At 47.6% G+C, this 13,864-nt stretch overlaps 1 protein-coding gene across 1 annotated transcript; it reads left to right on the top strand.

Annotated features, from left to right (window-relative positions):
* The first annotated feature begins 2,807 nt into the window (after nt 1-2,807).
* Nucleotides 2,808-12,853, top strand: LOC140741641 (G-protein coupled receptor 84-like). The gene is made up of 2 exons (XM_073071925.1): nt 2,808-3,019; nt 11,607-12,853. Exon 2 carries the CDS (start codon nt 11,636-11,638, stop codon nt 12,851-12,853), a length of 1,218 nt encoding a protein of 405 aa, XP_072928026.1. The 5' UTR covers nt 2,808-3,019; nt 11,607-11,635.
* Nucleotides 12,854-13,864: the final 1,011 nt, after the last annotated feature.

Raw genomic sequence — 13,864 nt, 5'->3', positions numbered from 1 at the left:
CTCTCTCTTGAATGCATCCAGAGACTTGGCCTCCACTGCCTTCTGGGGCAGAGCATTCCACATATCCACCACTCTCTGGGTGAAAAAGTTTTTCCGCATCTCTGTTCTAAATGGCCTACCCCTTATTCTTAAACTGTGGCTTCTAGTTCTGGACTCACCCATCAGCGGGAACATGCTTCCTGCTTCCAGTGTGTCCAATCCCTTAATAATCTTATATGTTTCAATCGGATCCCCTCTCATCCTTCTAAATTCCAGTGTATACAAGCCCAGTCGCTCCAATCTTTCAACATATGACAGTCCCGCCATTCCGGGAATTAACCTTGTGAACCTACGCAACACTCCCTCAATAGCAAGAATGTCCTTCCTCAAATTTGGAGATCAGTGGCACACAGTCTTTCCCCAAGGAGAGAATGTTAAATACAGGGACGTGCAAATTTAAGATCAGAAGCAAGAGACTTAAAAGGGACATCGGGGACAGATTTTTCACACAGAGGGTGGTGCGTATTTGGAATGATCTTACCAGAAATAGTGGTTGAGGTGGGCACATTGGCAACATTTAAAAGCCATCTAGATAACTACACGAATAGGAGGTCTATGGAACAAGCTCGCTGGACAACATGGGAAAGTATGAACCTTGGGCCATTGGGTCTGATTCTGTGCTGTATAATTAATTCCAGGACCTCTTGATTATTAACCTCCCTGAATGTACCATGCTGTAAGTGATGATCTGCTGCCATCTAGTGGCTTCATTCTGCAATTACAGGCAGAATCTCGTTTTCTCTCGTTTTTCTTTCTTTTCCCCTCTCTCTCTCCCTCTCTCTCACCCTCACTCTCTCCCTCCCTCCCTCTATTCCTCCCTCTCATTCTCCCTCTGTCTCTGTCTCTCACTGTCATCCTCAGTTTCTCCTTTCTTTTACTCTCTCTCACCCTCACGCTCTTTTTCTCACTCTCCCTCACTGTCCCCAACCCACTCCCTCACACTCCTTCTCCCTCGTTTACTGACACACTCCCTCTCACACACACATGCACTCCCTTTCCCTCTTTCTCTCTCATACACATACTCACGAACATTGTCATACTTCCTCTCTCTCTCTCTCTCTCACACACACACACACACTCACTCTGTACTGGTCTCTCTCACACATTCTGAGTGTCTTCTGGCCTGTTTTGCCTCTATTCTCTCTTCCTCTTTCAGTTCCCTTTCTTCGTACACACCCACGTGTGCATTATTTACACACTTTCTCACACACTCTTCCTCTCGCACACTTTCTGTTCCTGCGTTTCTCTTCTGTCTCTTTCTCTATCTACATGTCTATTTCTATCCCTCTCTTCCTCTCCCCATCCTCTCTCTCTATTTCTCACACACACACACTCAGTCACCCTGGGCTGATAATGGGAAATCTGGGACAATCGCAGTAAACCCGCGTCACCCATGTGGGAATCCTGCATCATACTCGAGGAGTTACAGAGCACAGAAATAGGCCTTTTAGTCGGTTGAGTCCTTGCAGACCTTCAGCATCAAAATCCTATCTCCCAGCACTCATTTCAAACCCTGCCAAGTGTCTCTGACCCCCCCCCCCACCTCAGATCCTTCTGAACCTCCCACCTCTCATCCCTCTTGTCTTACACACCAATTATGGGGGGCTCCATGAAGACTGGAAAATTGCAAATGTCATTCCACTCTTTAAGAAGGGAGGGAGGAAAAAAAAGGAAATTACTACATTGTATGCCTGACCTCAGTAGTTGGGAAGATGTTGCGGTTGATTTAAGGATGAGGTTTCGAGGTTCTTGGAGGCACACGATAAAATAGGCCGTAGTCAGCGTGGTTTCCTCAAGGGAAAATCTTGCCGGACAAATCTGTTGGAATTCTTTGAGGAAATGCCAGACAGGATAGACAAAGGAGAGCCAGTGGATGTTGTATATTTGGACTTTCAGAAGGCCTTTGACAAGGTGCCACACATGAGGCTGCATAACAAGGTAAGAGCCCATGGTATTACAGGAAAGATACACACATTGATAGAGCATTGGCTGACTGGCTGGAGGCAAAGAGTGGGAATAAAGGGAGCCTTTTCTAGTTGGCTGCCGGTAACTAGTGGTGTTCCACAGGGATCTGTGTTGGGACCGATTCTTTTTACATTATATGTTAGTGATTTGGATGATGGAATTGATGGCCTTGTGGCCAAGTTTGTGGACAATTCGAAGAGAGGTGGAGGGGCAGGTAGTGCTCAGGAAACAGGGAGGCTACAGAAGGGCTTGGACAGATTAGGAGAATGGGCAAAGAAGTGGCAGATGGAATACAGTGTCGGGAGGTTATCTGTCATGCACTTTGGTAGGAGAAATAAAGCCATAAACTATCTTGTAAAGTGGGAGCAAATTCAGAGGCGCAAAGGGACTTGGGAGTCCCTGTGCCGGATTCCCTAAAGGTTAACTTACAGGTTGAGTCTGTGGTGAGGAAAGCAAATGTGATGTTAGCATTCATTTCGTGAGGACTAGAATATAAAAGCAAGGATGTAATGCTGAGACTTTATAAGGCACTGGTCAGACCACACTTGGAACAGTATTATGCCCCATATGTAAGAAAGGATATGCTGGCATTGGAGAGGGTCCAGAGGAGAGTCTGGGAATGAAAGGGTTAATGTGTGAGGAGCATTTGATGATTCTGGGCCTGTCTCGCTTTGTCTCTATCCATCCCCCTCCCCTCGTCCTCTCTCCACCATCCCCAATTCTCCTTCCCCTTTCTTAGATCCCAATCTCTCTTCTCTTCTGCTCCCACTCTTTCACCCTTCCTCACTCATCCCTTACTCCTCATGCCCTCTTTCCCTCCCTCCCTCCTTTCACTTCTTCTGCCTCCCCTCCCCATGAAGCTGTGCAGATTGTGTAATCGGTCAAAAACGATTACTGTTCCTGTTTCAACAGCCATGTTAATAGTCGTTTGTTCAAAATGCAACAATTTCGAAATTGACATCCTCTGTGATGTGACAACACAAACATTAAAGAAACAGCAGCGGAATCTGTTCAGGTAAGTCGAGTTAACCAGTGTTGGACAGTGGGGTATTAAAGTTTGCGGGGAGTAAGGGGGAGGGAATTAGACTGTGGGTCATTAAACTGTGCGGTGGTGGAGTAAACAGAGTGAGAACTGGACCAAGTAGATGTTGCATTGGGGTAGCTGTGAGTTACTGGGAACATCGGCTCAACCAGGAAGGAGACTCGGGAGAGGTTCACTAGGATGCAGCCTGCATTAACTATAAGGGGAGGTGGGACAAACTGGGGTTGTTGTCTCTGGAGTGACAGAGGCTCAGAGGGGTCCTGAGAGAGGTTTATAAGATTGAGAGGCATAAATAGAGTAGACAGTCAGTATCAGGGTTTAATACTAGAGCACATGCATTTAAGGTGAGAGAGGTAGGCTTAAAGGAGATGTGGGGCAAGTTTTATTTTACACAGAGACTGTGCAGCCAGAGGTGGTGGTGGAGGCAGATATGATCAAGTTGTTTAAGAGGCTCTTACACAGACACATGAAGGGATATGGACAGTGTTGAGGCAGAGGGGATTAGTTTAATCTGGCATTATTTTCACCTTAGGCATAATGGGACAAAGAGCCTGTTCCTGTTCAACATTGTATGTTCTGAGAATGTTAGCTTGGCAGGAAAGATGAGGAAATGCTTCCATCAGTGGGTGGGTCTCGAAGGAGGGGACATGGTTACCAGGTTGGGGAGGGAAGGGGTTGGTGCAGTTAATACCGAGCTCTGAGGGGAGGAGTAGAATGTACGGAATTCTCTGCTCATCCCATCACCCCCCCCCCCCCCCCACCCCACCCCCAGCCCACTTGGATGATGGAGGCAGATTGTTGAGGGGACTTAAAAAGGAGAAACAAACATCACAACATTGAGGACTCAGGGAACTGGACACAAGGAGGGGATATGATGGTGCCAGAGAGACTATAGAGTCATAGAGAAGTACAGCACAGAAACAGGCTCTTCAGCCCATCTAGTCCACGCCAAAACCATTTGAACTGCCTACTCCCATCGACCTGCACCGGGACCATAGCCTTCCATACCCCTACCATCCACGTACTCATCCAGACATCTCTTAAACGTTGAAATCAATCTCACATGGAGCATTTGTGCTGGCTGTTCAGTCCACACCTTCACAACCCTCTGAGTGAAGAAGTTCCCCTCATATTCCCCTTACCTCACCTTTCAGCCTTAACCCATGACCTCTGGTCGTAGTCCCACCCAACCTCAGTGGAAAAAGCCTGCTTGCATTTACCCCATTTATACCCCTCATCATTCTGTATACCTCTTTCAAATCTCCTCTCTAAAGAGTAAAGTCCTAACCTAATCATTCCTTATAACTCGGCTCTGCCAGACCTGGCAACATCCTTGTAGATTTTTATTGTACTCTTTCAACCTTGTTTACGTCTTTCCTGTACGTAGGTGACCAAAACTGCACACAATACTCCGAATTAGGCCTCACCAATGTCATGCAATTTCACCATTACATCCCAACTTGAACATAACATTCCATCTCCTGTACTCAGTAGTTTGATTTATGAAGGCCAATGTGCCTGCCATAAGATTTCTTTATGCCCTTATCAAACTGTGATGCCACTTTCAATGAATTATGGATCTGTATATCCAGATCTCTTTGTTCTACCATACTCCTCAGAGCCCTACCATTCACTGTGTAAAACCTACCCTGGTTGGTCCCACTGAAGTGCAAAACATCACACTTGTCTGCACTAAATTCCATCTGCCATTTTTCCAGCTGGTCCAGATTCCGCTGCAAGCTTTGTTAGTCTTCCTCCCTGTCTACTACGTGCCCAGTCTTAGTATCATCTGCAAATTTGCTGATTATCATTATCATCCAGATTGTTGATATAGACGACAAACAACAACAGACCCAGCACTGATCCCTGTGGCACTCCACTAGTCACAGGCCTCCAGTCAGAGAGGCAACCATCTACTACCACTCTCTGGCTTCTCCCACAGAGCCAATGTCCAATCCAAGTTACTACCTCACCTTGCATGCTGTGCAACTGAACATTCCTGACCAACCTCCCATTCGGGACCTTGTCAAATACCTAATAAAGTCCATGCAGGCAACATTTCATCCACTTTCCTGGTAACTTCCTTGAAAAACAATGAGATTGGTTAGACATGACCTGCCACACACAAAGCCATGCTGACTATCCGAAATCAGTCCATTTCCATCCAAATACTTGTATATTCAGTCCCTTAGAAAACCTTCCAATAACTTTCCCACAACTGATGTCAGACTCATCGGCCTTTGATTTCCTGATTTCTGTTTAGAGCCCTTTTTTTAAACAGTGGAACAACATCGGCTGTCCTTCAATACTCAGATATCTTTCCTGTCATTAAGGTTGTTTTAAATATCTCTGCTAGGGGCCCAGCAATTTACTCACTTGCTTCCTGTGGGCTCCAAGGGAACACATTATCAGGCCCTGGGGATTTACCGCCATCATTTGCCTCAGGACAGCAAACACCTCCTCCTCTGTAATCTGTACGAGGTCCATGAAGTCTATGTTGTTTTGTCTCACCTCTATAGACTCTGAATCTGGCTCTTGAGTAAATATGGATACTAAGAGTTAATTTACGATCTCCCCCGTCCATTTTTGCTCCACACTTGGATTACCATTCTGATTTTCCAGAGGACCAATTTTGTCCCTTGCAGTCCTTTTGCTCTTAACATATCTGTAGAATCCCTCAGGATTCTCCTTCACCTTGTCTGCTAGAGTAACCTCATGCCTTCTTACAGCCTTCCTGATTTCTTTCTGCAGTGTTCTCTTGCATTTCTTTACTCCATTACCACCTCATTTGTTCCTACCTGCTATGTACCTCATTTTTTTTTCTCTTAACCAGGGCCTCAATAACTCTTGAAAACCAAGGTTCCCTACACTTGTTAGCTTTACTTGATTTTCCCCAGGTCCTCCGGTTTCCTCCCACAGTCCACAGATGTACTGGATGGGTTAATTTTTCTTTGTAGATTGTCCTGTGATCAGGTTGGGGTTAATCAGGTGTGTTGGGTGTTGCTGGAGCAGCACAGCTCAAAGGGCCAGAAGGGCCTACTCTGGGCTGTATCACTAAATACATTTCTTATCCCTCTGAACCCCATTCTCCTGCCTTCTCCCTGTAACACATTAGTCTCGACTTTAAATATACCCAATGACTTGGCCTCCGCAGTCGTCTGTGACAATGAATTTGGCAGATTCACCACCCTCTGGCTAAAAAAATTCCTCCTCATTTCTGTTCTAAATGGGCGTCCCCACTGAGTCTGTGCCCTCTGGTCCTAGCCTCCCCCACTACAGGAAACATCCTCTCCATGTCCACTCTATCTTGGTCTTTCAATATTCAATAGGTTTCAAACTATCAAGAGATTCCCACCCACCCCCACCAACGCCATTCTTCTAAACACCAGCGAGTACAGTCCCAGGAGTCATCAAGTGTTCCTCATACATTAACCCGTTCATTTCCTGCAATCATTCTCATGAACCTCCTCCAGCACATCCCTTCTTAAATATGGACCCCAAAGCTACTAAATTGGTCTGACCAATGCTTTATAAAGCATTACCTTCAGAGAGGGGGCAGGACAGATTCACCCAGATGGAGCAGTTTGGGGAGTTGGTAAATCAGTTTATTATTGTCACACATACAGTGAAAAACTTTTATTTGAATGCCATCTAGAGAGATCAGTCTCTATAACAGTACATGAAGGTAGTGGAAAGGAAAGCAAAATGCAGAATAAAGCGTTAGCACAGAGCCGGCAGACAATAACCAGAGAGATTGTGAGATCAAGAGCCCATCATGTTCAAGAGTTTGATACTACCGATGTAGAATCTGTCCCTGACCCTAGTGGAATGTGCTTTCAGGCTTTTGTATCTTCTGCCCGATGGGAGAGGAGAGAGAATGTCCGGGTGGGAGGGGTCTTTGATGATTCTGGCTGCTTTGCCGAGACAGTGAGAAGTGTGGACAGAGTCCATGGAGGGGAGGCTGGTTTCTCTGATGTGCTGAGCTGTGTCCACAACTCTCCGCAGTTTCTTGTGGTCACGGGCAGAGCAGATGTCATACCAAACTGTGACCTCTCCAGACAGGTTGCTTTTCTATGGTGCATCAATAAAGATTGGTCATGAAGAGACACTGGGTCTGGTCACCTTGAAATGGAGGAAGTTCAGAGGGAACACATGATAAAAATGGACACTTGACCTCACAATCCACCTTGCAGTCCCCCTTGCACCGTACTGTCCGCCTACACTGCACCTTCCCTGTAACTGTGACACTTCATTCTGCATTCTGTTATTGTTTTACCTTGTTCTACCTCAACACACTGTGTAATGGTCTGATCTGAATGGACAGTGTGCAAGACAAAGTGACAATAACAAATAAGTTTACCAGAGACGTGGATCAAAAGTGGACCGACGAAGAGCAAATGAAGTTTAATTTCAATAACTGCGAAATGTTCAATTTTCAGAAAACAAATGTCATTCACAGTGAAGAGCACAGCCCTGCGGAGAGTTGTAGAACAGAGAGAGCTCAGGGGTACAGGTACACAGAGAGTCCGGTGAATGAGAGGGGAGTGTTGTAGAACAGAGGGAGCTCGGGGTACAGGTACACAGAGAGTCCGGTGAATGAGAGGGGAGTGTTGTAGAACAGAGGGGGCCTGGGGTACAGGAACACACAAGACACTGGGAAATGACAGGGCACTGTTGTAGATCAGAGGGAGCTTGGAGTATATGTACACAGAGAGACTAGTAAATGACAGGGGGATGTTGTAGAACAGAGGGAGCTCGGGGTAAATGTACACAGAGAGACTGGTAAATGAGAGGGGGATGTTGTAGAACAGAGGGAGCTCGGGGTAAATGTACACAGAGAGACTGGTAAATGAGAGGGGGATGTTGTAATACAGAGGGAGCTCGGGTTACCGATACACAGAGAAACCGGTAAATCACAGGGTAGTGTTGTAGAAAAGGAGGAAGTCATGGAGGGATTATCTACAGCATCATTGTGAGTAAAAATCTGAATTTTTTTCTGGAGGGAGAAATAACTCTACTGGGCGTTTTTTATAGACCTTCCAAAAGTAACAGGGACATCGAGGAGCAGGTAGGGAGACAGATTCTGGAAAGGTGTAATAATAAGAGTTGTCGTGATGGGAGTTTTTAATTTCTCAAATGTCAATTTGCAACTCCCTAGAGCGAGCAGTTTAGATGGGGTGGAGTTTGTTAGGTGTGTTCAGGAAGGTTTCTTGACACAATATGTAGATAAGTCTACAAGAGGAGAGGCTGGTATTGGGAAATGAACCTGGTCAGGTGTCAGATCTCTCAGTGAAAGAGAATTTTGGAGACTGTGATCACAATTCTATCTCCTTTACCATAGCATTGGACAGCGATAGGAACAGACAAGTTAGGAAAGCCTTTTATTGGAGCAAGGGGAAGTATGAGGCTATCAGGCAGGAACTTGGAAACATAAATTGGGAACAGATGTTCTCAGGGAAATGTACAGATGAAATGTGGCAAATGTTCAGGGGATATTTGTGTTGTGTTCTGCATAGGTACGTTCTAATGAGACAGGGAAAGGCTGGTAGGGTACAGGAACCATGGTGTACAAAGGGTGTTGAAAATCTAGTCAAGAAGAAAAGAAAAGTTTACGAAAGGTTCAAAAAAACTAGGTAATGATAGAGATCTAGTAGATTATAAGGCTTGCAGGAAGGAGTTTTAGAATGGAATTAGGAGAGCCAGAAGGGGCCATGAGAAGGCCTTGGCAAGCAGAATTAAGGAAAACCCCAAGGCATTCTACAAGTATGTGAAGAGCAAGAGGATGAGCTGTGTGAGAATAGGACCAGTCAGCAGTGAGAGTGGAAATGTACATGGAGTCGGAGGTACTTAATGAACACTTTGCTTCAGTGTTCACTAGTGAAAAGGACTTTGGCAATTGTAGGGATGATTTACAGTTGACTGAAATGCTTGAGAAATTAAGAAATTTAGATATTAAGAAAGAGGATGTGGTGGAGCTTTTGGAAATCATCAAGTTGGATAAGTCACCGGGACCGGATGAGATGTACCCCAGGCTACTGTGGGAAGCGAGGGAGGAGATTGCTGAGGCTCTGGCAATGATCTTTGCATCATCAATGGGGACAGGAGAAAAACTAAAGGATTGAAAGGTTGCAAATGTTCCCTTGTTCAAGAGCGGGAGAAGAGATAGCCCAGGAAATTATAGACCCTTGAGTCTTACTTCAGTGGTGGGCAAGTTGTTAGAGACGATCCTGAGAGGCAGGATTTATGAGCATTTGGAGAAACGTATCTGATTAGGGTTAGTCAGCATGGCTTTGTCAAGGGCAGGTTGTGCCTTATGAACCTGATTGAATTCTTTGAGGATGTAACAAAACACATTGATGAAAGTAGAGCAGTGGATGTAGTGTATATGGATTTCAGTAAGGCATTTGATAAGGTTCCCCATGCAAAGCTCATTCCGAAAGTAAGGAAATGTGGGATCCAAGGAGCCCTTGCTTTGTGGAAGAAGGCAGAGTGGTTGTAGTTGGATCGTATTCGGCATGGAGGACAGTGACCAGTGGTGTTCCACAGGGATCTGTTCTGGGAGCCCTCCTCTTTATGATTTTTATAAATGACCTGGATGAGGAAGTGAAGGGATGGGTTAGTAAGTTTGTTGATGACACAAAGGTTGGAGGTGTTGTGGATAGTGTGGAGGGCTGTCAAAGGTTACAACGGGACATTGATAGGATGCAAAACTGGGCTGAGAAGTAGCAGATGGAATTCAACCTAGGTAAGTGTGAATTGGTTGATTTTGGTAGGTCAAATATGATGGCAGAATATTGTATTAATGGTAAGTATTAATGGCAGTGTGGAGGATCAGAGGGATCTTGGGGTCCATGTCCATAGGACACTCAAAGCTGCTGCGCAGGTTGACTGTTGTTAAGACGGCGTACGGTGTATTGGCCTTTATCAATCATGAAGGACCCTGGTCAGACCCCACTTGGAGTATTATACTCAGTTCTGGTCGCCTCACTACAGGAAGGATGTGGAAACCATAGAAAGGGTGCAGAGGAGATTTACAAGGATGTTGCCTGGATTGGAGAGCGTGCCCCATGAGAATAGGTTGAGTGAACTGGGCCTTTTCTCCTTGGAGTGACGGAGGATGAGAGGTGACCTGACAGAGGTGTATAAGATGATGAGAAGCATTGATCATGTGGATAGTCAGAGGCTTTTTCCCAGGGCTGAAATGGCTAACACAAGGGGGCATAGTTTTAAGGTGCTTGGAAATAGATACAGAGGGGATGTCAGGGGTAAGTTTTTCCACACAGAGAGTGGTGGGTGCATGGAATGCACTGCCAGCGGTGGAGGTGGTTAAAAGAGTCTCTTTTAAGAATGTCTTAGAGGACGTGGAGCTTAGAAAAATCTAGGGCTATGCGCAAGGGAAATTCTAGGCCGTTTCTAGAGTAGAACATGGTCGTCACAACATTGTAGGCCAAAGGGCCTGTAACGTGCTGTAGATTTCTAAGAATTTAAAAGTAGACCATATAGCTTCAGAATAAAAGGTTGAAAATGAGGTTCAGAATCAGCCATGATTGTGAACGGTAGAATGTCAGTGACACTTGTGAGCTGACCCCAGCACATCCTCACTGAGAAAATAGGAGAATGGGCTGAGAAGTCTTTTTTTTTATATATGCAAATGGCTACAGGTCCATTTGTTAAAAGGAGTGAACCAAATGACTGTTGACTGTCACTGAAACAAAATGGTATTGAGTGCTGGATTCAAACTAAATGGGTTGATCAGCATCAATGGAGGAAAATGGGCAGGAGAGGATTGAATGGGAATCTGAGTCTGCATGAACTGATTGGGCCTACGGGCCTGTTTCCATGCAGTGCTGTTCTCTGTTCCATGTAGAATTACAGCATTGGGGCCAGATATGTGGATAGGAAAGGTTTAGAGGGATATGGGCCAAATGGCCTACTTCCTTCTGCTGTACACCACCCTCACCTGACTCTGTCTTTCTTTTCCTCCTCCACTTCTCTTCCCTCCTTCCACACTCCCTTCTGCTTCCCTTTCTCCCTTACCATCCTCCTATCTCTCCTTTCCCTCATTCACCCCACCCTTCCCTCTTTTACCCTACCCCTCTCTCCCCCACCTACCACCCCCTCCACTCCCTTGCTGTCCATCCTCATCCCTCCTTCCCCAATCTCCCTTCCAACCCCGCTCCCCTACTGTCTCCTTCCCCCCCTTGCCATTCCCCTCTCCCCCATACCTTCCTCCTACTGATTCCACCTCCCCTGTCCCTTCTCCCCAACTACCTATCAACTTCTCCACCTCCTTCCCCTAACTCTTTCCTCTGTCCCCCACCCTCTTCACCCTCACTCCCTATTTCCTCACTCTACTGACCCCTCTCTCTCACCCCCTCTCCTTCCTCCCTTTCCCCCTCCATCACATGCCCCCTTCTCCTAGTTCCCTCTTCTCCTTCCCCTCCTTCACTCTTCTCCTTCCCCTCCCTCCCCTACCCCTCCACTCCCCCTTCTCCCCTTCTATCTCCCTCCTCCCCTTTCCCTCCTCTCCTTCCACCATTCTCCCTCCCCCCTCCTTCAGGCCACTGCCCAAAGGACTCCAACAAGAGCATGTCCATCACCTGCAACAACTCCACAACTTCCTACCGCCTCTTTGGGGCAGTGCTGGGCAGCGGGGTGACAGCACTTGGGGTGGCAGGCAACGGGTTGACCCTGCTGGCCTTTGCCGCCGACCGCCGGCTCCGTACCCCCTTCAACCTGCTCATCCTCAACATGACACTGGCTGACCTAGCCTACTGCGGCCTGCTCCAGCCACTGGCCGTCTACACCTACTTGCAGGGCGCCTGGGACTGGGGTGTAGCTTCCTGCCAGGCTCTCGGCCTGCTTATCTTCAGTCTCAACCTGGTCTCCATCCTCAGCCTGGCCCTAGTGGCTGGCAGCCGCTACGCCCTCGTGGCTAAGCCCGAAGCCTTCCGCCGGGCCAGCAGGGGGTTGAGCTGGGCCCTGGTCCTGTTTATGCCCTGGCTCCTCTCGGCCTCCTGTCTGGCCCCCTTCTGGCATGTCTTCACCTTCCTGTCGGATGTCTGCAGCTGCACCTTCCACCGGACCAAAGGCAGGCCTTACACCACGATCCTGCACTTCCTCACCTTCGGCCTAGGCCTGGGAGCCATTGCTGTCTGCTACTTCCTTCTGCACCTCCGCCTGCGCCAGACCACCCGCGCCCTCAGCCGCTATGGGAAGACTCAGCCGAGTGCACAGGCTGAAAAGCCACAGGCAGAGGAGAACACAACGGAAGAGATGTCTACAGGCTTGGAGGAGAGTTCGAGGGGCAGGCTTGAGGCCCCCAGCTCAGGAAAGGAGACTGCTGACACCTCAGGGAGAAGGCACAAGTACAAGTCAAGGTTGAGGAGGGTCAGGATGGGGAGGGATTGGGAGTTCCGGCGGGTGACAGCCATGTGTTTCGCCATGTTCCTGGTGTACCTGGGCTGCTACCTGCCTTTCTGCGCCCTGCACCTGCTGGATGGGTTGTATGCCGCCCCAGCTGTGGCCCAGATGGCAGTTGGCAACCTGACCTGGCTCAACAGCTGCCTGAACCCACTGCTCTATGCTGCCATGAACCGCCAGTTCCGCCAGGGCTACATGGCTGCCTTCCGTCTGCTGTTCCGCTGCAGCTTTGGCTCGGAGGCCGGGGAGAGGTCACTGAGAGAGGGGGAGAATGAACTGAGACTGGACGCAGTCTCATGGACAACAGGGGGAGGAGAGAGAGGGGAGCTGGTGGGAGAGAGGGAAGAGGGAGGGAGAATAGGGGGAGTGAGGGTGTGGGAGTAGAGAGGGTGGGGTTGTTAGACTGAGAGCAGAGGGAGTGGGGTTTGAATTGGGAGGGGGACAGAGGGGCTCTGGAATCATAGAAACATAGAAAATAGGTGCAGGAGTAGGCCATTCGGCCCTTCAAGCCTGCACCACCATTCAGTATGATCATGGCTGATCATCCAACTCAGAACCCTGTACCTGCTTTCTCTCCTTACCCCCTGATCCCTTTAGCCACAAGGGCCATATCTAACTTCCTCTTAAATATAGCCAATGAACCAGCCTCAACTGTTTCCTGTGGCAGAGAATTCCACAGATTCACTACTCTCTGAGTGAAGAAGTTTTTCCTCATCTCAGTCCTAAAAGGCTTCCCCTTTATCCTTAAACTGTGACCCCCTCGTTCTGGACTTCCCCAACATCGGAAACAATCTTCCTGCATCTAGCCTGTCCAATCCCTTTAAAATTTTATACGTTTCAATAAGATCCCCCCTCAATCTTCTAAATTCCAGTGAGTATAAGCCTAGTCGATCCAGTCTTTCTTCATATGAAAGTCCTGCCATCCCAGGAATATATCTGGTGAACCTTCTCTGTACTCCCTCTATGGCAAGAATGTCTTTCCTCAGATTAGGGGACCAAAACTGCACACAATATTCTAGGTGCAGTCTCACCAAGGCCTTGAACAACTGCAGTAGAACCTCCCTGCTCCTGTACTCAAATCCTTTTGCTATGAATGCCAACATACCATTTGCCTTTTTCACCGCCTGCTGTACCTGCATGCCCACCTTCAATGACTGGTGTACAATGACACCCAGGTCTCGTTGCACCTCCCCTTTTCCTAATTGGCCACCATTCAGATAATAATCTGTTTTCCTGTTCTTGCAACCAAAGTGGATAACCTCACATTTATCCACATTAAATTGCATCTGCCATGAATTTGCCCACTCACCTAACCTGTCCAAGTCACCCTGCATCCTCTTAGTATCCTCCTCACAGCTAACACCGCCGCCCAGCTTCGTGTCATCCGCAAACTTG

This window comes from Hemitrygon akajei, chromosome 18 (genome assembly GCF_048418815.1).
Source record: "Hemitrygon akajei chromosome 18, sHemAka1.3, whole genome shotgun sequence".
NCBI lineage: Eukaryota > Metazoa > Chordata > Chondrichthyes > Myliobatiformes > Dasyatidae > Hemitrygon > Hemitrygon akajei.
Note: the sequence above shows the minus strand (reverse complement) of the source record. Positions and strands in the feature narration are given on the sequence as shown.